The sequence below is a fragment of the Callorhinchus milii genome, unplaced genomic scaffold, assembly GCF_018977255.1.
Source record: "Callorhinchus milii isolate IMCB2004 unplaced genomic scaffold, IMCB_Cmil_1.0 Scaffold20, whole genome shotgun sequence".
Taxonomy (NCBI): Eukaryota; Metazoa; Chordata; class Chondrichthyes; order Chimaeriformes; family Callorhinchidae; genus Callorhinchus; species Callorhinchus milii.
Window position 1 is genome coordinate 12,057,300 of NW_024704761.1, and position 24,880 is coordinate 12,082,179.

General features: G+C 44.9%; 2 protein-coding genes across 11 annotated transcripts in view; one reads left to right on the plus strand and one right to left on the minus strand.

The window, feature by feature from the left end:
- Positions 1-10,582, minus strand: part of mbtd1 (mbt domain containing 1) — a 28,413-nt gene extending 17,831 nt beyond the window's left edge. For 4 of the 6 annotated variants that reach the window (XM_007909173.2, XM_007909172.2, XM_007909171.2 and 1 more), the window contains exons 1-4: positions 10,437-10,582; positions 6,209-6,410; positions 1,174-1,307; positions 448-565 (exon numbers count right to left, since the gene is read on the minus strand). In XM_007909173.2, coding sequence (XP_007907364.1) covers positions 448-565; positions 1,174-1,307; positions 6,209-6,410; positions 10,437-10,457 — 475 coding nt within the window. In that variant the 5' untranslated portion in view covers positions 10,458-10,582. Of the gene's footprint in view, positions 1-447; positions 566-1,173; positions 1,308-6,208; positions 6,411-7,785; positions 7,867-10,436 lie in introns of all 6 variants that reach the window. The other 2 variants (XM_042342476.1, XM_042342477.1) reach the window with 2 other exon arrangements.
- An 8,041-nt stretch (positions 10,583-18,623) lies between these two features.
- spag9b (sperm associated antigen 9b) overlaps positions 18,624-24,880 on the plus strand; it is a 59,484-nt gene continuing 53,227 nt past the window's right edge. For 4 of the 5 annotated variants that reach the window (XM_042342332.1, XM_042342331.1, XM_007909183.2 and 1 more), the window contains exon 1: positions 18,625-19,020. In XM_042342332.1, the coding sequence (XP_042198266.1) occupies positions 18,724-19,020 (297 nt within the window). In that variant the 5' untranslated portion in view covers positions 18,625-18,723. Of the gene's footprint in view, positions 19,021-24,880 lie in introns of all 5 variants that reach the window. The other variant, XM_042342330.1, reaches the window with a different exon arrangement.

A 24,880-nucleotide genomic window follows, 5' to 3' on the forward strand; every position in this document is an offset into this window, starting at 1 on the left:
AGCAGTGTGATGGAAAAACTGCAAACAGAGGTAGTATACGGGTTGGAGAGATGATCTCAGATCACAGCCCCTTTATAGGGCACATGCACACCAAAGCTTACATATGTGCACTGTTTTGGGAAAATATTTTTTTTGTATATGGGACTATCACTCTCATTTGACAAGAGTCATTAGTCTGGGCTGGAGAATAATAATAATAATAATAATAATAATCCTTGCATTTGATATAGCGCTTTTCACGTCGGGAGGACGTCCCAAAGCGCTTCACAGAACACACTGTAAAGTGAATTGACTGTATATTTGTGGGCGAACGCGGCAGCCAATTGCGCACAGCAATGTCCCACAAACAGTCGTGGATTGAAAATGACCAATTTATTATTGTTTTGGTTTTGGAATATGATATGAGAACATGATAATAAAATTTTCAGAATACAATCAATGCATCACCTGCTTTACTCTTGGTTTGGTTCTGTTGTAGGCTAGCCTGGTATTGTGCGTAGGCTGCTAATTTAGCTACTAGAGGTTGCTTCTGTAAAACCTTTGCTTTCTTTGTTGGAGGTTTTCCCTGTTGAGAAGAAAAGATGCAGGTTTGTGTTTGATTTAACACATCTTTCAAAGGAGATCATAATTGTACTTTACATTTTAAAGTCTAAAAATAGGAGACTCTTAAATAAATGAGTAGAAGCAATACTTTGAGCTAAATAATTAAGGATATAAATTGTGAAAAGGTACTAAAAGCTCCATGCCATAATGACACCAAATAAACACATTGTTGGTTTGATGTCCAAACCCAGCTCTTCCTCAAAAATATACATTTCAGTAAATTACCCTTTGGAGTTCCTCAAGCTCTTTTTTGGAATCAGCTCACTCAAGCTAACATCTATTTATTGTACAGTAACTGATTTTAAACAACAAATTTACTTGCAATTCTACTGATAAGTACGTATACTATAAAACTAAAGCACACAATTCTTTTATGTGATTTCATCAATATGTCCATTAACAGATTTCAGAATAGCCCCATGTCACAAGCAATGATTTCTGTGACACAATCCGCTAGTGTAATTACGCCTAAAAAGGCAACATCAAATTGCCAATGACAATACTGCCCCTGAAAGGACATCCAGTCAAAAACATTAATATATCAGCAAATAAATGTCAGCAAGACAGTACCTGAAGTCTGGCTAAAATGCTGGCTTTCTTGGAGTTGGATGAATAGCTTCTGGAGCAGGAAACACTGCAAAACCGTTTGGTCTTGGAATAAAAGGCATCCCTCACACCAACCATCCCGCACATCTCACAGGTTGCTGATAGACATTATAGAACCAAAGAATCCAATTAAAATGTGATAGATCTGTGCTGGGCAATAAATACAATTCGGATCATATTCAAAGGTGCTTAAATCAGCTGTGATGCAGGGAACAGCTCCCTCCTCTCTGCATGCCTCAATCCAGGACATCCTTACTGCACCATTCTACATTGTGTAAGAGTTCCAGTTATTTTGTGCATCCACTAGGGAATGGGTTAAACAAAAAATATATTTTATTCTTCACTCATTTCACTTCAAATTTTCATAGAGAAAGATTTCAATCTCTCATCCTTGCTGGATTTAAATGCAAGTATCACATGATTAAGATACTGGTGGGTCATTCAATTTCCATTCACCACTGATGGCAACCATCTCCTTTACAACCAACCTCAGTAACTCCCTGAGTCACAGCACTGATTTGTCCATAGTAAAATACAAACAAATCAATCAACTTTGCCCACATTGCAATTTTTAAGAGGTCCTTAATTAAAATACTCTACAACTGCACTTTTAGATAACATAACATGTAGGAGAAGGAGTAGGCCATTCGGCCCTTCGATTCAATCATGGCTGATCTTCTAATCTAATTCCAGCTAATAACCTGACCCTGCCTTATCCCCTTAATCCCTTTTGCAATAAGAAATCTATCTCAGTCTTGAATATGTTCAAGGACTAAGCGTCAACAGCCCTTTGGGGTAGTGAGTTCCATACATTCACCGGCTTTGAGTGAAGAAGTTCTTCCTCAACTCAGTGCGAAAGGGCTGGCCTCTGATTTTAAGGTTGTGACCCCTGGTTTTAGTTTCTCCAACCGGGGGAAACAATCTCCCACTATCTACTCTATCATGCCCTTTGATGATCTTATAGGTTTCTATAAGATCCCCTCTAATTCTTCTATATTCCAGAGAATATAGGCCCAAATTGGTCAGCCTATCCTCATGATTCATCCCCTTCATCCCTGGTACTAACCGAGTAAATCTACGCTGCACCCCCTCCAAGGCAAGTACATCCTTCCTTAAATGATGAGATCAAAACTGCACACAGTATTCCAGGTGTGGTCTCACAGGGCCCTATACAGTTGCAGCAAGACTTTCCTACTCTTATACTCTAATCCTTTCATAATGAATGCTAACATACCATTCGCCTTCCTAATTGCTGCTGTACCTGCAGACTAACTTTCTGTGATTGGTGTACAAGGACACCCAAGTCCCTCTGGACGCTAACACATTCCAATCTCTCCCCTTCTAAAAAAAAAAACACGCTCTACTGTTTTTTGCTACCTACCTTCGCACTTCCCTACATTATACTTCGTCTGCCACCCACCTGCCCAATCACCTAACCTATCTATGTCTCACTGCATTTTTTGAATGTCGTCCTCTGTGTTGACACTTTCTCCTAGTTTTGTGTCATCCGCGAATTTAGATATATTAACTTCGATGTCCTCATCTAGATCGTTGATGTAGATGGTAAATAGCTGAGGCCCAAAGACTGATCCTTGTGGCACTCCACTAGTCACATCCCACCAATCTGAAAAGGACGCGTTTATCCCTACTCTTTGTTTCCTACCCGTTAACCATTCCCCAATCCACGTTGATATGCTCCCCCCAATTCCATGGGCCCTTATCTTTTGGACTAACCTTTTATGCGGCACCTAATCGAATGCCTTCTGGAAGTCCAAATAGACCACATCCACTGATTCACCCTTATCTAGTTTACTCGAAATATCCTCAAACAATCTATGAGATTTGTCAAACATGACTTCCCTTTTGTAAAGCCATGTTGACTTGGCCTAATTATATTGTGTTCCCCTAAATACCGCACTACCACATCCTTAATCAATTATTCTAAAATTTTTCCTATCGCTGAATTGAGACTAACTGGCCTATAGAGCCCCATCTGTTCCTTTCCACCTTTTTTAAATAGTGGTGTGACATTTGCAATCTTCCAATCCATTGGGTCTGTTCCAGAATCCAAGGAATTTTGGAAGATCAGACACAAGGCCTCCACTATCTCATAAGGTACCTCTTTTAAAACCCTGGGATGCAAGCCATCCGGACCAGGGGATTTGTCACTTTTTAGTGCTAACAGTTTCCCTAGCACCAATTCTCTACTAATGAAAATTTCTCTAAGTTGCTCCTTGTCCTTATCCCCTCGGTGCATCTCTATTGTTGGCAGACTTGGTGTGTCTTCTAGGGTGAAGACAGATGCAAAGTACCCATTTAGGGACTCTGCCATGTCCTTATCCTCCATTACGACTTCTCCCGTCTCTGACTGAAGTGGACCTACATTTATGCTCACTAGCCTATTCCTCTTAATGTATTTGCAAAAACTTTACAATCAGACTTAATATTCCTAGCTAGCTTACCCTCATACTCCTTTTTCTCGCTCTTAATGAGTTTTTTAGTTTTTTTTTGCTGGTTTCTAAAACTCTCCCAATCACAGCTGAATTTTGACAAACATTTCTACAAACTCAGTATTTCAAAGTCAAATCTTGTCCATTCAATTATTTGTCCATTCTGACCAAACAGATAGTATATACAGGGGATCTGCTCAGCTGCCTCTGACCTCCCAAACACCACCTTCTCCCCATCTCCCCCTCACACCATGGCCCCAACTCATCCCTCCCTCCAAACCTGTCTCCTCAGCCTCTATCACCAGCATTATAACACATAAACCTGCTCCCTCGAGCCCACCCCTACCCCTCTCCTTACCTCTCAACTCCACATCCTTGCCCCTACTTACAGACCTCATCAACCTCTCCCTGTCCATCACACTGTTCCCACCCCTTTAAAAACAGCCGTTATCACACCTATGCTCAAAACATCTTCCCTGGACCCATCCCTGCTCTCAAATTAGCAACCCATCTCCAACCTCCCTTTCTAAGGTCCTTGAACGAGTCATTGCTTCCCAGTTTCGCTCCTTCCTCTCCGGCCATTTATACGAGCCCCTCCAATCGGGTTTCCATGCTGCCCACAGGCCAGAAACAGCCCTGGTCAAATTACATTCTGTCGATCTGTGACCAGGACTCCCCTCGGACTCCACATCCTGCTTCACCTCTTCACTGCCTTTGATACCATTGACCATTCTATCCTCCCCCACCGCCTCTCCTCTCACCTCAACTTTCAAGGTTCTGTCCCTGAATGGTTCAGATCCTACCTCTCACATCGCCTCCACTTCGCCCCCACAAATACCTTCTCCTCCAGCCCCCGCACCATCTTGTGCAGTGTTCCTCAGAGTTCTACCCTTGGTCCTCTCCTTTTCAACTTGCACATGCTGCCTCTTGGTAACATCATCCGCAGACATGTAATCAACTTCCACATGTATACGGATGACACCTAACTCTATCTCTCTGCCTCCACCCCCGACTCCAGGACCACTGAAGAATGTCTGTCAGACATCAAGTCCTGGATGAGAACTGACTACGCCAACTCCCTGCTTGTCGGCCTTTCCAACTCTTCCCTCCACATGCTGCAGATCAACAACAACAACTACTGCTACTACAACAATATGCATTATATATAGTGCCAACAATATAGCGTCCTTCATCCAGTGTAGCATTGTAGAACACTTAACAGTGGCAAAGCCTGACTCTGAGCCGGAGTGGGGGGAGGCAGCCGTATGCATAGTCGAAGAGTAAGGTTTTCAGGCAGGAATTGAAAAGGGGGAGAGAGGGGGCAAGTGGAGGGATTGAGGGAGAGTGTTCCAGAGTTTCGGGGAGTAGTGGCTGAAAGCGGGACCTCCGATAGTGGGGCGGAGGGTGCAAGGGACGAGCAGGAGGCCGGTGCCAGTCGAGCAGAGGTCGGAGGTGGTGGAATGGGGAGTGAGGAGGTAGGAGAGGTAGGGAGGTGCCAGAGAGTGAAGGGATTTGAACACAAGTGTAAAGATCTAGAAGTCAATCCGTTCAGTGGAGCCTAGCCAGAACTGGTGAGATGCGAGTATGGAGATTGGTCCAGGTCAGTATGCGGGCAGCAGAGTTCTGAACGAGCTGGATCTTTTGAATAGTGGAGCTGGGGAGGAGTGAGGAGTGCATTCGAGTAATCCTGGCTGGAGCGACAAACAGATGCACAAGGGTTTTGGCTGTATGGTCAGAGGCAGGCAACATGGAAGAAGGCGGTCCAGAACTCTGCAACTCGTGTCCTCTCCCACAGCAGCCCCTATGACTCCATCAATCCCACCTTCACCCGGTTCCACTGACTCCCCATCCCTCAGAGAATAGAGTTCAAAATCCTCATCCTTGCCTTCAAGACCCTGCATGGCCTTGCTCTTTCCTACCTATGTGATCTTCTAACCTTTTATCAACCTGTCCACTCAGCAGGGTCCAGCCTCCTCCACGTCCCCTGCCCGGTCCGTCCCACTATCTGCATTCAGGCCTTCAGCCTCTCTGCCCCCACCCTTTGGAACTCCATCCCACATTCCCTTTGCCTCACTCCCTCCCTTGCCACATTCAAGGCATGTCTCAAGACCCTCCTCTTCAACCGTGCCTTCGGCCACTCACCTAACTTCCCTGTCCTCCATCCCCCTAATCCCAACCTGCCCCCTAATCCCAACCATCCTCCTCCCTACCCCCTCGAGTCCAAATCCCTGAATGTCCAGTACCTTGGAACATTCTCTTGACGTGAAAGGCGCTATACAAATGTAATTTTATATGTGTATACACAACACTATTATAGATTTTACAAAGAAATTGGACTTTTAAAATTAATTTATTAAACAGAAACTAGGACCACTGTGTGATTAGATTAGGGATCATGTACAAAAGCAGCAAACAGTAAGCGGCTGCATCCATACTCTATCTGGGCTCAATTTCATTACTTTCCAAGTATCTTACAATGGACAATTGAATCATCACCATATGAACAGGTCAATTACAACCAAAGTGAACAGAAGTTATCCTTCACTGACCCATGCCAGATTTCCCATCGGGATATGTGTAGACTTGTCCATTGGTTTTGATGAGTGGAAGACTGGCTGGTATTGAGGTAACTTCCTCCTCACTCTCATCTGAACTTGAACTGCTGCTGCTATCCTCACTGCAGCTGTCATAGCCGTCAAACATTCCAAACGAATCCCTCCTCTTTCTCTCAGACCGTGGTGAGTGCTCAGCCTGCAAACGATTAAAAGAGCAAAACATTTCAGTCATATTGTGGTAAATTTAGTACCAAATTGAGGAAAGACTCCCTGTTTCACTCTTTGCTTGTATTTTGGTATTCCATGTACTAGTCATGATCAAGAGAAATCTGTCCCCAAGGCTCTGCCAATATAACTCAAACCAACCACTAAGTCAGAGCACAGGTCAAGTGGGCTGCCTCAGTTTCCCACCCCCTTTGTACATTTCTGGTCTCTGATCAAAATAGAATTGAAGAAATAGTTAAAATGTGGAGGGATCTCTTCATGGTACAATATAACTGTCTCAAAAATCTCTAGCTCAATGTACATTGCGTCTAACTCAAACACCCAGCAGAAAACATTGGCAAATATTTAGGGATACTCAACAGTGGCAAGTAATAAAGCAAAGATGTAGTCAACTCTATCCTCAATTAAATAGTAAACACCCACTCATACTTCAAAATAAAACTTGCTCTTTAGCACATTATATACAATACAGTATCTACTTATTACTAACATCTCAAAAAGAGGAAGTCTTTCTTCGGATGTGTTTGAAACACAGTGACTCAATGCTGAATCATATTATCAGCCATAACATCAGTTTCTGCATACCTCAGCATGGAAAGCCTATTGTAGCATTTCTATAATGTCAGGTTGGTTCAATTGATAGCATTCTCATTTCTGGGTCATAGATTGTGGGTTCATGTCCCATTGAGGACCATTGTCTGTCTCACGGCCCAGGCTCCAGGGTAGTTTTGGGAGGATTTTATAATGTTGTCTGTACCATTCTTTGAATGACGTATTAAACTGAGGTGCCATCTGCCTGTTCAGGTAGACATTAAAGAACTCACTTCACTATTCAAATTGAGGGGACTTTCTCCCTGTGTCTTAGCCAAAGATCATCCTCCAGTTCAATTGGTCTTTCAACTCTTGGCTGTTTGTAAGACACTCCTGCACGTAACATAACCAAATTTGCCTACAGATATATAGTCTCCAGGCTGCTACCCTGTGTGATGGGTATTATAGAAATATAAGTTATTATTGTCACTACAATTAACAATATTTACTTGATGTTTCCACAAGATAAGGTGCTATATCAAATGCAAGGATCACCACTAACTACAACAGGGCCTGAAAAGTAAACTTGTTTGCATACTTCAACAATGGAACTGCTAAAATATTCCCAGTTCCAGCCTTCTTGTACCTAATTTTGAAAAATGCACACTAAGCAGTGCATTTTCGCACTGACCCACCAGAAGAGGTAGGCTTTAAAAGACAGCTAAAAGACGACGAGCTTCAACGTCATGTTTCAAAATTCCTAAATATTAAGTTCAGTGAGATCAGGCTCTGGTCACCTTGAGTTTGTTTAGTACCTGTAAGATCTCATAGATGGTTGGGCATCAGAGACGTAACCAGCAGGATTCAGGTAGTGAAGCACACAGCCAGCTTGTCCCCTGTTGCAATATTAACGTAACCAAATGTGAAAACACAATTTGTTTCATTGTTAAAATTTCTGAATCTACATGAACATTTGAAATCAAAGATTTTTGCACACTGCACTGTGGAATAGGCTTTCACGAGCAAGACCACGAGCAGACCGTAACAACACTTCACAGCTCTAAGGAGAACAATCACAGCTTCTCTAGTCTCTCCACATAACTAAAGCCCTTCATCCCTGGCTCCATTCTGGTAATTCTCCTCTGCGTCCTCTCGATGGCCTTGATATCCTTTCTAGTGTGGTGTCCAGAATTGGACTGAGGCCTAACAAGTGACTTATGAAGCGATAGCAGAACATCCTTGCTTTTGCACTCTATGCCTCGATTTATAAAGCCAAGGATCCCATATGCTTGTTTAACAGCTCTATCAACCTGTCCTGCCACCTTCAAAGACCAGTGTATGTGAACCTCCAGGTCTCTCTACTCCTGTGCCCCCTTTAAATCTGTACCATTCATTGTATATTGCCTCTCCTCATTCTTCCTCACAAAATCACCTCCCACTTATCTGCATTAAACTTCATCTGCCGTGTGTCTGCCCATTTCACCAGTCTGTCTAGGTATTCCTGAAATCTGGCAGGAGGTCAACTCACTCACTGGCAAATCATAAATAAGTTCAATTCAACCTCATTCATAGAAATAATACTCTGAAGATTCTCCCTTCATCTGGGCAAATATCTCACATTTAGAATGCAATCACTTTGAGGCTAGTTCCTGAATTAAAATTGAGACAGATTAATTGCTAAAAGCACTGGTGGAAAATACTGTAAGAGAAACTCTCCTGTCGGCACTGGAAGAGGAGAAACAAAAGTGGAAGTTGCATACTTTCCAAAATTACATAAATCAAGCAAACCAATTGTCACTTGCCTCCTACTATTAACTATTAACCAGCAGCAGTCAGTCAGGAAACAGCATATAGCACAGGACAAGAAAACTACATTCAATAATTATATTTTTAAAAACTGTTATATGAATTAGTCAGAACCCTTACTGCAGTTATCATCAGCTTATCATTCCGTTATGGCCAGTGCAAGTAGTATAAATGTCCAACCACTGAAAAACTAATTTCATTCAGAACCTGAATTTACTTTGAAAGCATAAACTAGTAACCCAAGGCCCTTCATTCCAGATTACATTTGAAACTCAATAAATGTTTAGCAATAAAACCTCTGGAATTAATATGTCAACATGCATCTGACAACCGATCAATTTGGAAAAACGTGCTTCCCAGCAGATAAATTACTAGTCCACATGATTAGAACTACAGTAAAATATTAATTAATCTGCAGATTTATTTTATCAACAAGAATAAATAATGCTTGAGATAGAGCTCAATCGTTTGACTGTCTCAATTATTTTTGCGTGAATTAAAATGGGTATATAAATGAAGATCCTCTGAGATTACATTTACCATTTCTTGAACACTAAACAATAATCATCATGGAGTCCTGTAGCTCACTGGTTAGAGCACTCGCCTCGCAAGCGAGAGACCTGGGTTCGATTCCCGGCAGGACGAAATCTTGGGTAAGTTTCCTTATTCCACACGGCTAATAATAATTCCTCAAGGAAATAAATAAAATAACAATTTGGTCACTCAAACCATGACTGTTTGTGGGAAACTGCTGTACGCAATTGTCTGCCGCATTTCGCCCACAAATATACAGTCAATTCACTTTACAGTTTATTCCGTTAAGCGCTTTGAGACGTCTCGAAGACGTCTATATCTTTTATTTAATATATAATCAGCATCATGTACAGTGGAGCATAAATTGTAGCCCACATGCTTTATCATCAGAAATGCATTTATACCACCTGTGAGCAATTATCTAAAGCTTCAAATAGTTGGAAATATTAATTCTAAAGAGAACAACTTTAACCTGTCTCATAGCACCATCTGTGGCATTCCCAGGAAACACAAACACTGTTGTGACCCACTTTCCTTTCTCCATAGATGCTCCAGACCGGCTGAGTGTTCCCAGCGATTTCTGGCTTTGGAACACAAACACTGTGTTGGGATGGGAATGTGTTGTGTGAAACTACTGTAGTAAGTAACTCCTTCAGTGTGTCAGAGGAAGTAAGCTCTTTCCCAACCCTTTGCAATGTTGCTCTGTAGTCTCCTGGTAACAGCAGTGGGTTGGGGGGGGGGGGGGGGGGAGAGAAAACATGTACCCAACCTCCCTATACTGTGCTGCTGTGGGAACTGCTGGTTGTGCGCTCTGCCTCTGGGCAAACCGCACAGCTCTCTCAGCACCACAGAGAGCGACTGGACAACTGGGGCAGACCCCCACTCAGCGCCAGGGCAGCCGAGTGCTGCCAGGCCTCGGCCGGGCTGCCGAGGCACAGAGAGAGAAGCGAGGGAAGCCCCATGTCCCCACGAGCGGGCTGCGGGCAGGCAAGGAGCAGCGCCTCTCCCGCCGGCCACTCACCTTCACTCCAGCGCCTGTAAAGCCTGAGGCCTCGGCATTCCGCACTGACTTATAACAAAGAGCAGAGGGGCTGCTAGCGGCTCGGCCGCGCCGCCGGTCACTCACCAGCTCCCGCGGGGTGTCCATGCGCCGCCGCCGCTCCCGCTCCCCGCGCCCCGGCCGTTGCAGCAGGAATTTTGCGGATTGTTGTGAAGCGCTCGATGCTGAGGTGAAAGGGCAGCGCTCGCGCTCCGCTGCGGAACATCAACAACACCACTGCGCCTGCGCCGGCCAGCGTGCTGACATCACGCGTCCCGTCACTTCCGAGACGTTACGTCTGTCCTGGCACAACACTGCAGCTGCTGGTGATGTGGGACAGGGCGGGAGCGGCGTCCAGGGGGAGGGGGAAGTGGGTTCATAGTTCAGCTCCATGACTTTACCTCAGGGGTTACACCTTAGGTCATCGACCTGAAACGTTAACTCGCTTTCCTCTCGCCATAGATGCTGCCTATTGGCGAACGGGCCTTCAGCCACTCTGCCCCCACCCTCTGGAGCTCCAGCCCTCCGCCCCTCCCCCGCCTCCTTCAAGGCCCATCTCAAGACCCTCCTCTTCGACTGTGCTTTCGATCTCCCTGCGTCCCCCCCTTCCCCCCCCGCCCTCCACTCTCCCCACTTCCCGGGTCCGAAACTCTGTCAGTCCAGCGCCTTGGGACATCCTCCCGACGTGAAAGACACTACACATGTAATTGTGTTGTTGATGCCTGACCTGCTGTGTGTTCGCAGTTTCCCAACCAATTTAATTTACATTAAATCTGTCTGTTCAGGTGGATGTTAAAGATCCCGCGGCACGAATGGAAAAGTGTGGGACTCTCTCTCTCTCTGTGTTCTGGCCGACAATCCCCCAACTAAAATTGGTCACTCACTCCATGGCTGTTTGTGGAACGCAGCTGTGCACAATTAGCTGCCGCCTTTCGCCCGCAAAGTACACAGTCACTGTACAGTCACAGTGCGTCCTGTGAAGCTCTTTCAGACGTCTTGATGACGTGATCAGGCACTATATCAAATGCAAGGATTAATATTACTATTATTGAATTCTTCAACTGTTTATAAAACACTATATAAATAGATGCCAGTTGGTGTTGGAACATATTACTGTGTCACTTGTTTGATCTTACAACATTAATGAAATTCACTCCTACCTCGCTCAACAAATCACAAACAATACTGTTTGGATTAGGGAGGTTAGAGAGCAGAGAGGGTAGGAGGGTGGCCAGAGGCATGGTCAAAGAGGAGATCCTTGAGGCGTGCCTTGAAGGAGGCAAGGGAGGAAACAAGGCAAAATGAATGTGGGATGGAGTTCCAGAAGGTGGGGCAAAGAGGCTAAAGGCCCGACTGCCGTTCGTGGGGTGGGCTGGGCAGGAGACATGGAGCAGGCCTGCTGAGCGATGGGAGCGGACAGGTTGTTAAGAGATTAGCAGATCGGAGAGGTAGGAGGGGGCAAGGCCATGGAGGACCTTGAAGGTGAGGACGAGAATTTTGAACTCGATCCTCTGAGGGATGGGGAACCATTGGAGCCGGGCGAGGATGGGGGTGATGGGGTCACAGAGCCTGGTGCAGGAGAAGATACGAGCTGCAGAGATCTGGATAATCTGCAGCTTGTGAAGGGAAGAGTTGGGAAGGCTGACATGCAGGGTGTTGGCATAGTCAAGCCTGATTGTAATGAGGACATGTTTGAGAGTTTCGGCAGCCGGAGGGGTGAGGCAATGGCAGTTGGGCAATATTGCAGAGGTGGGGGAAGGCAGAGCAGGTCATGGCATGGATGTAGGGGAGAAAGACAGTTGAGGGTCGAACCTCAGTTGGTGAGGTGGGGTTTGCATCCGTGTATGCTGATGCTGCCAGTGCCTGAGGTGCGGAGGCACTGTCACGAGCCAATCAGGAGAGCCTCGGGTTTGCTGACATTCAGCTGTAGAAGGTTGGCTCTCATCCAGAACTTGACAGCAGTGGTCCTGGGGTCGAGGGTGGAAGCAGAGAAATAGACTTGGGTGTCATCTGCGTATGGAAGTTGACCCCCATGTCTGCGGATGATGTCACCAAGAGGGAGCACTACAGGTTGAAGAGGAGAGGACCATGGACAGAGCCCTGAGGAACACCAAACAAGCTGATGAGGGGGCTGGAGAAGCCATTTGTGGAGAAGCCATTACAGATTAATAAACAATGCCCTTTTACAATGCCCTTTTAGTAGGCCCATATAAGGATCAATATTTTTTACACTTAAATACTTAATTCAATGATCTATTTTAATTTAAGGTTAACACAAAAGACGTTTATGCTGTCTTTGATTATTGAGCTGATTTTGAGGCTGTGTAAGATCCCTAAAGATCTCTAAAGACTGAATTGTCATATAATTTACAGATCAATAACCTCTATATCAATAACCGCAAATGTTACTCACCTGTAAAAAAAAAAGGGGCAGAAGGATAACAACAACAACAACTTGGATTTATATAGCGCCCTCCACACAGGATGGCGTCTCAGAACGCTTTACAGTAACGGATCCCGGGGCCAAGCCAGGAGGAGGGGGAGGAAGGTGACCAAAGGCACAGTCAAAAAGAAAGGTCTTCAGCAGAGACCTGAAAATAGGAAGAGAGGGGGCGAGGGGAAGGGAGTAAGGAAGTGAGTTCCGGAGCCTCGGGGCATAGTGGGTGAAGGCATAGTGGATGGAGGACTCGGGGGGGATAAGGAGAAGGCCAGACCCGGAGGAATGAAGGCAACAGGCACTGTTTTGAGGAGAGAGGAGGTCAGAGAGGTTGGGGGGTGCAGAGGAGTGGGGGGATTTGAAGACAAGGGTGAAGATCTTGAAGTCGATCCTCTCTGGGACAGGAGCAAGTGCAGTCTGGCAAGGACTGGAGTAATTGGGGAGCGGAGTCTGGTGTGGGTGAGAATGCGGGTGGCAGAGTTTTGAATAATCTAGATTTTGTGGATGGTAGTGGAGAGGAGGCCGGCGAGGAGTACGTTGGAATAATCCAGCCGAGAGGTGACAAAGGTATGGACCAGGGTTTCAGCGGCTTTCGGAGAGTGCTATTGGCGGAGACGGGCGATGCGCCGGAGGTGGAAGAAGGCGGTGCTTGTGAGTGACCGGATGTGGGGGGGAAGGATAATTAGGGGTCGAACCTGATGCCTAGGTTGCATACGAGTTCGGAGAGTTTTAAGGGGAGGTCGAGTAGGTGGAGGAGGTGAGAACTATGAGATTTTAGACGTTGATGAGAGCCAAAGAGTATGGGTTCCGTCTTGTCAATGTTCAGCTGAAGGAAGTTTGTGCTCATCCAGCCTCTGAGGTCTGACAGGCAGGCTGACACAACATCAGGGGACTGGGGTTCGCAAAGAGAGTTGGAAAAATAGAGTTGGGTGTCATCTGCATACATGTGGAAATATACCCCATATCTGCTGATGACATCCCCAAGAGGGAGAATGTAGATCAGAAAGAGGAGGGGTCCAAGGATGGATCCTTGGGGTAACCCGCAGGTAACCAGGTGAGAGCGGGAGGAGAAGCCGTTTGTGTAGATGTATAGCTGGCGGTTTGTGAGGTAGGACTCGAACCAGGCGAGTGCAGTCCCACTGAGGTGGATGACTGAGGAAAAGCGGTGGAGGAGGATGGGGTGATCGACTGTATCGAAAGTGGTGGAGGGTCCAGGAGGACAAGAAGGCAGAGGGAGCCCTGGTCACAGATAGAGAGGATGCCATTTGAGATTTTCACACATGCAGTCTCTGTACTGTGGGCAGGGCGGAAACCAGACTGGAGGGGTTCGAAGAGGGAGTGGGAGGAGAGGTGTGCGCAAAGTTGATTGACGACAACGCGTTCTAGGACTTTTGCAAGGAAGGGCAGATTAGAAATAGGGCGGTAGTGGCTGGGGTTTGAGGGCTGGGGTCAAGGGAAAGTTTTTTGAGGAGGGGGGTGATGACTGCAGTTTTGAGGGGGGCAGGGACTGATCCAGAGGAGAGGAACTGGTTGATGATGTCAACCAGTAGTGGGCAGAGAAGGAGGAGCTTGGGTGACCAGCAAGTTAGTGGGGAGGGGAGAAGGTGGTAGATTTCATAGAGGTGATGGTAGGTGAGAGGGAGGAGGGAGAGATGGGAAGGAAGGAATGTGGGATGGGGGTGGTGGTAGGAGCAGATGATAAACCTAGGAACTGTAGGCCATGTCAGCCTAATGTCAATAGTGGGGAAACTTCTAGAGACCATAATCCGAGACAAAATAAATTTTCACTTGTTAAAGGCAAATCATATCGAACAAACCTAATAGAGTTTTGTGATTAGGTAACGGAGAGGGTAGACGAAGGTTATGCAGTTGATGGAGTTTAAAAAGATTTTCAAAAGGCATTTGATAAAGTGCCACATAAGTGACTTGTAAGCAAACTAGAAGCCCACGGTATTAAAGGGACAGTGGCAGCGGATACAGAACTGTCTGGGAGACAGAAAGCAGAGAGTGGTGGTGAACGGTTGTTTTTCTGACTGGAGGGAAGTGCAGTGGTGTCCCCCAGGGATCAGTATTGGGACCACTGCTGTTTGTGATCTATATAAATGACATGGACTTGGGTATAGGGAGGACAATTTCCAAGTGTGCAGATGATACTAAGCTACGAAAAGTAGTAAACAGTGAGGAAGAAAGTAGCAGACTGTAAGGGGACATAGACAGAGTGGTAAAATGGGCAGACATGTGGCAGATGAAGTTTAATGTGGAGAAATGCAAACTGATATATTTTATGAGGAAGAATGAGGAGAGGTAATATAAGCTGATTGGATAATCTTAAAGGAGGTGAAGGAACAGAGAGACGTGGGGTTCATATAAGTAAATCTTTGAAGATGGTAGAACAGGTGGATAAAGCTATTAATAAAACATACAGGATACTAGGCTTTATAAATAGGGCCATAGAATAAAAGTCAGGAAGTTATGATGAACCTTTATAAAACAATGGTTAGGCCTCAGCGAGAGACTGTGTTCAGTTCTGGGCCCCACACTTTATGAAGGATGTCAAGGCATTGGAGAGGGTGCAAATGAAATTTACCACGATGGTACCAGGAATGAGGGACTTCAGTGATCAGGAGAGGCGAGAGAAGCTCGGATTATTCTCCTTGGAGCAGAGAAGGTTAAGAGGAGCTTGATAGAAATGATCATTTTCTAAATTGTGAGGGGCTTCGATAGACGAAATGCATTGCCTGAAAGGCTGATGGAAGCCGATTCGATAACAACTTTTAAGAGAGTAGATAATTATTTGGGGAGGACAAGTTTGCAGAGCTATGAGGAGAGCGTGGGGGAATGGGATTGATTTGGATAGCTCTTTTCAAAGAGCTGACACAGACATAAATGGCCTCCTTCTGTGCTGTACAATTCTATGATTCTATGATATGCCTCAGCTTCCAGACGAGGAGATAATATTTATTAGAATAATAATCCTTGCATTTGATATAGCGCCTGATCACGTCATTGAGACATGTCAAAGTGCTTCACAGGATATACTGTATAGTGGATTGACAGATAAGGGTCCCATGGGGACAATCTCCATGTGCCACGTGTGAGATGCACAAGTTCTGAAGATGAACCGTGACAGCATAAGCAGCAGGCCTCTTACGGAGATCAATGTCGGAGTCTCATTAACCCTCAAGATTCCTCTGGGTGGGTTGATTGCTTATTTTTATTTGGGATCACGTGAACCGTGGAGGATGTCAATGGAAGCAGAAGAGTGAAGAGGAGAATAGGATTTCAAATAAACTTTTTAATGTAGAGGTTATCTGAGGATTGCTTTGCCTATGGGAGTTAAAGTCATCTGGTGATTTTGCGCTTATGTAATAATAATAATCCTTGTATTTGTAGCGCTTTTTGTCTTCTAGATGTCTCAAAGCGCTTCGCAGAGTATACTGTAAAGTGAGTTGTGGGCGAAATGCGGCAGCCAATTGCGCACAGCAGTCTCCCACAAACAGACGTGGATTGAAAATGACCAATTTATTATTGTTTTCTTTTGGAGGCATTATTATTAGGTGTGTGGAGTAAGAAAACTTGCCTAAGGTTTCACCCTGCTGGGAATCAAACCCAGGTCTCTCGCTTGCAAGGCGAGTGCTTTAACCACTATGCTACAGGACACCTACGTACTCTCATGTATAAAAAGGTAGGACACAGTTTGTGCCTGTTATCAAAAAAACGCCTTCCTGAAGGGAATTAAAGGTGTCCCCGCAGACAACCGTTTTCCTCCCAAACACTCTAGGTTACAAATAATCATAGAACTATTTGGACCTGATACTATCTTCATGATCATGCGAGCAAGTCAGGTGAGCAGATCACCCTGCCAGCCAGGCAATCCCAGCCTGAGCCTAGTCACAAAGTGCTCAAGCTAGTTCCATATTCCAATATCTCCGCTTCCTCTTTGTGAGGGCGGATTAAACCCCTCAGATCGTAAGTAATACTGATCTCAGAGCACCAGCCACAAAAGAAGAAGTTGTCAATTTTAGGCGATGTGTGATTTCTAACTTCCTCCAAGTGAATGTGCGTCCTGAGCTTCTATGAACAGCAGCCAATGAAATGGCATTTGTAAATTATATTGCCTTATATATTCTACATCATTGGTGTAATAAAGATCAGATTAGACCAATTGGTTCTGCAATTGGTGCTGATATTGGAATTAAGATGAGGAAATATCTTTTGGCAAAGTGTAAATCAGCAGAATTTGAGTTATTGCTGCTCAGGCCAAAGTGTGATGCCCTGATTTCTTATCCTGTTCTCATCTTAGAAATGCAGCTGCATATTAATTCACACACTGTCAATGCTGTCAATACTGATGTACGTGGTGAATAATAACAATCCTTACATTTGATACAGCGCCTTACATGTTGGGAGGACATTGCAAAATGCTTCACAGGAATTACTGTAATGTTAGCGTCTGCGTATTTTTTAGATGAATGAGATAGCCAATTTGCACATAGCAATGTACAACAGCCATGGAGTAATACAACAACAAACAAAATTTTATTTGTATAGCGTCTTTCATGTCAGGAGGACATCCAAGGCGCTGGACATTGTGTCCTGGACACAAACTGAGGGTTGGGATTGGGGAGGGTTGAGGGCATGGGGGGCAGGAGGGTGAACAAAGGGCAAGTCTAAGAGAATCTTGAGACGGGTCTTGAAGGAGGCAAGGAAGGGGGCGAGGTGGAGTTCCAGATGGTGAGGGCAGAGTAGCTAAAGTCCTGCCTGCCAATGGTGTGGAGGGCGAGGCGGGGGACATGAAGCAGGCTGGAGCCCGCTGAATGGAAGGAGTGGGCAGGTTGGTAGGAGGTCTCAGAGTTAAGGGGGAGCAAGGCCATGGAGGGCTTTGAAAGTGAGGACCAGGATTTTGAACTGTATCTCCTCTCTGTGATGGGAAGCCAGTGGAGTTGGACGAGGATGGGGGTGATAGGGTGCGCAGCTTTGTGCAGGCAAGGACACGGGCTGCAGAGTTCTTGATGGTCTGCAGCCTAAGGAGGGAGGAGTTGGGGAAGCCGACAAGCAGGGAGTTTGCATAGTCGAGCCTGGTTGCGTAGTCAAGCCTGATGTTCAACTGTAGAAAGTTAACTTTCATCCAGGACTTGATGTCTGAAGGACATCCTGTCAGGACAGCAATGGTCCTGGAGTCAAGGGTGGAGGCAGAGAGATAGAATTAGGTGTGATCCACATACATGCAGAAGTTGACCTCATGTCTGCGGATGATGTAACCAAGAGGGAGCAAATAGATATTAAAGAGGAGGGGACCAAGGACAGAGGCCTGAGGAACCCCACAAGACAGTGATATGGCAATAGATACACATTCTGGTGTTATTACTTTGTGGGAGTAGACCCTTCATTTCAGGGAATAAAATGGGAGGGGATGAAACCCAGTGTTTGTGAGGCTATGGAGGGAATGGGATTGATGCTTTTCTGAGCGCCCTGAGCACCACTGAATGCTACCAGAATAAAGAACTTATTGAAAAAATTATTAAAGTGCCTCACCACATCTGAAAGCATTCTCACAAGTAATTATTGCCAAGGGACCTTTGGCTGCCATTTTACAATCATGAAGAGAATGACAGAGTAATTAGTGGATTGTTGGTTAAGACACAATGCCCTTCCCTTCTGAGCGCCCTGACACGGCTCCCCGCCTGGGGGGGGGGGGCTATATAAGTGTAAGTAGTTGCTGTTGTTTCCCCCCCAGTGCGGAGTTGGCCCAATCTGATCGCGGAGGGCGTGGCGAGCACAATCAGGGCGTGGCTGACCAATGTCTCACGTGACATACGTCACGTGACGGGCTGCGCGAGCGGATAGAGAGTTGGCGGCGCGAGCGGCATCGGCACAGCTCCGATCTCGCGTACCTCCCGCCCGCCCGCCGCCACAGCCCGGGATTTATCAGCGAAAATGGAGCTGGACGACGGGGTGGTTTACCAGGATGACTCGAATACGAACGTGATGTCGGAGCGGGTGTCGGGCCTGGCGGCCAGCATCTACCGCGAGTTCGAGCGGATGATCCGCAAGTACGACGAGGACGTGGTGAAGGAGCTGATGCCGCTGGTGGTCGGGGTGCTCGAGAACCTGGACGCCGTGTTCGCCGCCAACCAGGAGCACGAGGTGGAGCTCGAGCTGCTCAAGGAGGACAACGAGCAGCTCATCACCCAATATGAGCGCGAGAAGGCGCTCCGTAAGCACGCCGAGGAGGTGAGGGCGAGAACGGGTGCGTGTAAGTCACGGCGCCGGGCTCCAGTCCCGCTCACACCGCTCAACCTAACCTACGGCGTTGACCCACTCTGCTCCTCCCTACTTTTCTGTGATAGGTTTATGGCGCCTCATGCGTCATTCTGATTGGTCACCTTGGTGTCAATTACACAGCTTTGGTCCCAACACGTTAGGGTGAGTCAGAATGACAGGCTAACGGGCCCCAATTTTAAAAACTCCAACTTGGGTGCGATTTATTATTAAAGGAACATCAAAACAAGTGCCAGTTGCACCAGACAACATTGCAGTGGTTTATATGGTCGTTGATTGATTTACTTTCGTTTACCAAATGTCACCTGTAGGACTTGTTTAAGGCAATACGATGCCCCGGAGGTTTAGTAACCAGCTCCTTTATCAGTGAATATTAATGAAGGAATGACAACTTAAAATCGGTGTATTTTGCATGAACGATCTTTTGTTAAGCTGGTGAAACTAGGGCAAGAAGTTTCAGTGCAGTACCTCAATTGTCTTGTGTTCCCATAACCTTTTTTCTCTCAACCAGATAACTTTTTTTTATTGGTGTGCAGCCCAGAGTTTAATAATCTTTGCATTTGATACAGTGTCTTTTCACGTCTTCGCAATGTTTCAAAAAGCGCTTCGCAGACTATACAGTAAAGTGAATTGACTACATTTTGTGGGTGCAACGCAATTGTGTATGACAGTGTCCCACACAAATGTGGATTGAGTGACCACAATTTTTTAAATTTTAATTTGAAGGGATTATTACCCCCCAGAAAAGCAATCCACCAATTGACTAACAACTGGGTTCCTGTTTACTGCTCAGTAAACAGAAGCGTGTGGAGTAAGGAAACTTGTCCAAACTTTTGCCCTGCTCGGGAATTCAAACCAGGTCCTCTCGCTTGCAACTCGAGTGCTCTAACCACTACACTACAGGACTTCAAGAGTTTAGCCCTCTTTGCATTTTTCATCTTCCTCAGGCAATCTGACATGATTACTTTTAAAGTCAAGTGATTTTTGTTGGCTAACACAGTAAGCTCCTCACACAGTGAACTCCTTTCCACGCTAAGATGAGCTTAATGTTGCAGCAACCAAATTTGGAGGATATCTCAAAGTTCTTTGCCTGATTTACTATAAAGACTGTGTTTTGAAGGCGAACACAGCAGCCACTTTGCACACAGCAATGTCCCACAAGCAGCCATGAACTGAATTAATGATCAATAGTAGTTGGGATATTGTTGGTCCGGACACAGAGAAATTCCCTTTTTTTGAACAGTGCAATATATAAACAGGTCGATGGGTCTTCGGTTTAACTTCTCATTGTAGAATAATAATCCTTGCATTTGATATAGCGTTTTTCACATCTTCCAGACCTCTCAAAGCGCTTCACACAATATACTGTAAAGTGAATTGACTGTATATTTGTGGGCGAATGGCACTTCCATCAAGGCAGCACACCCCCAGCAGTACGTTTAGAGTATCAGCCTAGATTATATGAATTCGAAGTCCAGACATGGGACTTTGAACACACAACAACTTTCATTTATATAGCACCCTTAACGTGTAGTAGCGTCCCTGAGTGCTTGACAGTAGTGGAGTCTGGTCCTGAGCCAGGGGGAGAGGGAGTGGGGAGTACGATCAAAAAGGAAGGTTTTTGGCAGGATTTGAAAGTGGAGAGGGAGGGAGCAAGCCGGATTTCTGACTCAGAGGCAAGAGTGTTACCAACTGGCAGAGAATTATGTTATGTTACCCTGAAATACTACCAGTAAGTAGATCTGAGTTGGGGATATTTTGGATGTACGTATAAATGATACAGTACATCTTTCAAATGTTTATGTAATGTAATACAGGATTTGAACTGCACAGAAGCTTTTGTTTTACTTTGAGACATATTCTGATGAAATTGTCAATAATTGGTTTCCCAGTTTGAAGTCTCATTGTTGTTTTTGTATGGTAATCTCACAAGGTCCTGCCAGTGGTTTCAAAAGTAGCATCATCATCACCAACAACAACAACTTACATTTATATAGCGCCTTTCACATAGAGTCTCGGAGCTCTTGACAACAGTAGGGGGAGGGGTGGGGGAAGGTGACCGTAAGCACAATCAAAGAGGAAGGTCTTCCAGCATGAACTTTTTATAAAAAAGAAAGAAAGGGGCAAGGCGGAAGGATTGAGTGAGAAAGTTGGGGTGTATTGGCTGAAAGCACGGCTGCTGCTGATGGATTGGAGGGGACAAGCCGGAGGCTGGAGCCAGCTGGAGGCGGCGGTGGCGGAGTGGGTAATAAGCAGGTTGGAAAAGTGGGGAGGTGCCAGGACGTGAAGAATTTGTAGATGAGTCTGAGGATCTTGAGGCGGTCTATTCTATGATAGGGAGCCAGTGGAGCCTGGCGAAGACTGGTGTGATTGTGGTACGGTATTTAGAACAGGTGAGTATATGGGCGGCAGAGTTCAGAGTTAGTTGGATTTTGTGATTGCGGAGCTGGGGAGACCGGTGAGGAAGGCATTGCAATAGTCGAAGCTGAAGGTGACAAAAATGTGGATGAGCATTTCTGCTGTATTGGGTTTGAGGTATGGTCATCAGCGGCGATCATTGTGACAGAGGCGGAGGAAAGTGGTCCTTGTTAGGGACCGGATGTGGGGTAGGAATGACAGCTGTGGGTTGAACCTGACGCCTAGGTTACATACAGATTTAGTAAGTCTTTAGGAAAGGCCAGAGACGTTGAGGGGTCAGACCACAGGAGAAGATGTTGACTGTACTGAGATGTATGGCTTCCATCTTCAGATGCAGGAAGCTTGCCCTCATCCAGGTCTTGAGAGCACCACAATTAAAAATAGTGAGGCGACAAAGATGCAAATCCATTGCTGAAAAATCTGTAATTGATCTGTAGAGAATCCAGGATACTGGTTCAATTGTGAATCTCCTGCCATTTCTTGTAATTGTCACTCACTCTACACCCTATAATCACACTTTGTGACCAAGAAATTCACAATTCTCGCAGAACATTTCATTTTTTTTTCTGTACAGCCTTAAGATTGAATGCACCTTTTTGGAATTCCACATATTACATGGGTGGGTTTCACAAGTCCCATCTTAGGGCATGTAAAGATGGTAATAGCAGATGCAATAGTTGATTTGCATCCACATCACAACAAAAGAAACAGAAATTTTGACCCCATTAACCTTCATCAACTTTATGAATATAGGAGCTTCTTGCTCAGTTTCAGTTCCCTTCTGAGTGTCACATTCTTAATATGCAAGTCTGAATGGTGCCTTCTCTGCTGCCTTGTGTATTGTGTTTTAACATAATTGACTCTGTATGAAGTCTGTACAATACTGTTTGCATAATAAATGCACAGTGTGCACTAGGCAGTACTACTTTATGTCGTGCATTTACACTTTGATCCAAAAGGTGAGTCCTGTCTTATCAGTGTTATGTTTAAAACATTAAAACACATATTTATCGGAGAAGTTTAGGGTCTTTGTTTAGGTTGATAAAGTAAGCCTTTTCCTGCAGATTCTATAAGTGGAAAATTCTTAATCTCTACCATTCTGGAGTCCTGTAGCTCAGTGGTTAGAGCGAGAGACCTTGGTTCGATTCCCGGCAGGGAGAAACCTTAGGCAAGTTTCCTTACTCCACATGATAATAATCCCTCAAGAAAAAAATAATAATTTGGTCACTCAATGCACGACTATTTGTGGGACACTGCTCTGTGCAATTGGCTGCCACATTTCACCCACAAATATAGTCAATTCACTTTGCAGTGAAGCGCTTTGAGTGTTCTAGAAGACGTGAAGTGCTATATCAAATGTAAGGATTATTATTACATGAACGAGCCACAATCCTTAAATAAAGACAAATTATTTGATACGCTGCCGTTAGGTTTCAGATATGTTACGTTGTTTCACCAGCATGCGGGACGTGTAGCATCTCATTAAAACCCAAATCTGGCTGAATATTGTAGAAATATCAATGTCCTATTATTTGTCAGGAATTCAAAATAACATTTAGTCAACAATTTTAGTAATACACCTTCCCTTCCACAACAGTGTTCCTCATTTCACATGATCCAATAACACTGGGTGTGCTGGAACCACCCTGTCCCTTTTATATTATTAGATTTGCTGGTATCTAATTTTAGTATTGGATGCAAATGACTGGAGGTGACCATGACTGAGCGTATATACAATGCACTTTCTGTCTGATTAGCACAGAGACTGGACTTAATTCTCCCTGCCTTCTGTGGAGAGAGGACATTGGTATCTGTTTTGAATTTATGGCAAAGTGAGGTACTGCAGACGTTAAAAAATAATTTGCGCTTGTATAGTGCCTTACACATAACAGAATGTACATTCACCAGATTTTACAGCTGCCTTTGGGTGTTTCTGCTTATGTGGAAATGCCTGCATTGTGTAGACGTAAAGGTTTAGGTTGTAACTTGTTTGTGGATTACACAACTGAACAAACCTGATCTACATATCACTACCTCCTGATTACAGTCATAAACAGTGCTCTGTTCCTTGTATCAAATGCAAGGATTATTATTATTGTTGTTGGCCTGCACTTTAGCGTTAGTCATATCAGCACAGCTTGCTTTGCTTGCTGAATTACTCCAGAAAAAGTCTAAAGTTTCTAAACCAAGAGTAAGATGATTAAAGGAAATACCCTGGCAATTTCTTTCAAAGGAACAGTGGAGCTGGGAGTGAGTATGGCTCGTCGTTTCCCCCCCCCCCCCTTCCTTTGAACTATCTGACATCAGCTTGGTGGCTGAAGGTATATGCTTGAGATCAATGTTCTGCCAGTTTCATTGGCTGAAAAGAATCAGGAGGTTTGAAAAAAAAATGCAAAATACTGCAGATGCTGGAAATCTGAAACAAAAACAGAAGTCGCTGGGAACACGCAGCAGGTCAGGCAGCATCTATGGAGAAAGGAAAGTGAGTCAACGTTTCAGGTCCACAACTTTGTCTGTTCTGACGAAGGGTTGTGGACCCAAAACGTTGACTCACTTTTGTTTCTCCATAGATGCTGCCTAAGTGTTCCCAGCGACTTCTGCTTTTGTTTCAGGAGGTTTGAGTTGAGCTTCCCATCCACTTGTCCAAAATTTAGTGTTTTCTTAGGGAGAACTGAGGAGAGAGGGATGTAAAATGTGAAGCATTCTGTAATGAGTATGGTAACAGTTACAGCCCTCACCATTCTGCAGTCGGGATGTGCACAAGGTTGGAAGTACATCCTTGTGCCTGGAATGTTTTCCTGAAATGATCATTTCAGAACCAATTTACTATCCCCATATTTAAACAATTCCAAATAAGTTTACAAGGCTCAAAAAGTGCAGTAAATCTGATAGTTTTTAAAAATTCTCTTCTGGCTAATCTGGTAAAAATATAAAATAGTTCTAGCTCTCTGTATGCTGATTTGCAAATTAATGTATGTCCTTAACTTGTACTCCTGTGTTGGTAAGAGATCATTTTACCAGATTCACCTTAATAGAATTTTTAAGAACTGGGAGATAATAGACAATCTTGATTGTCCTGAACTAAATGGGCAAAAGCCCAAACATAACCTAACTTTACTTTGGAATTGCTCAATGAAAGCTTTTTTAAAATGAAAAATCTCTTCTCATTCCTACTTTACATCTTGTCGTTTAAAGTTCTGTGAAAGCACCCTTTTCGGAAAGGATGGTTGATCTGCCTCTGGGCCACGGCATGAATCACCCTGACAGTAGTAAATCGCTTTTGTTTTTATATGACCTAATTTTCCACACCCTTCTTCAAGGGCAAGTATTGGATCTCCCCAGTTGGAGCTGCACTGAACTACACATGAGTGTTAATAATAATAATAATTCTTGC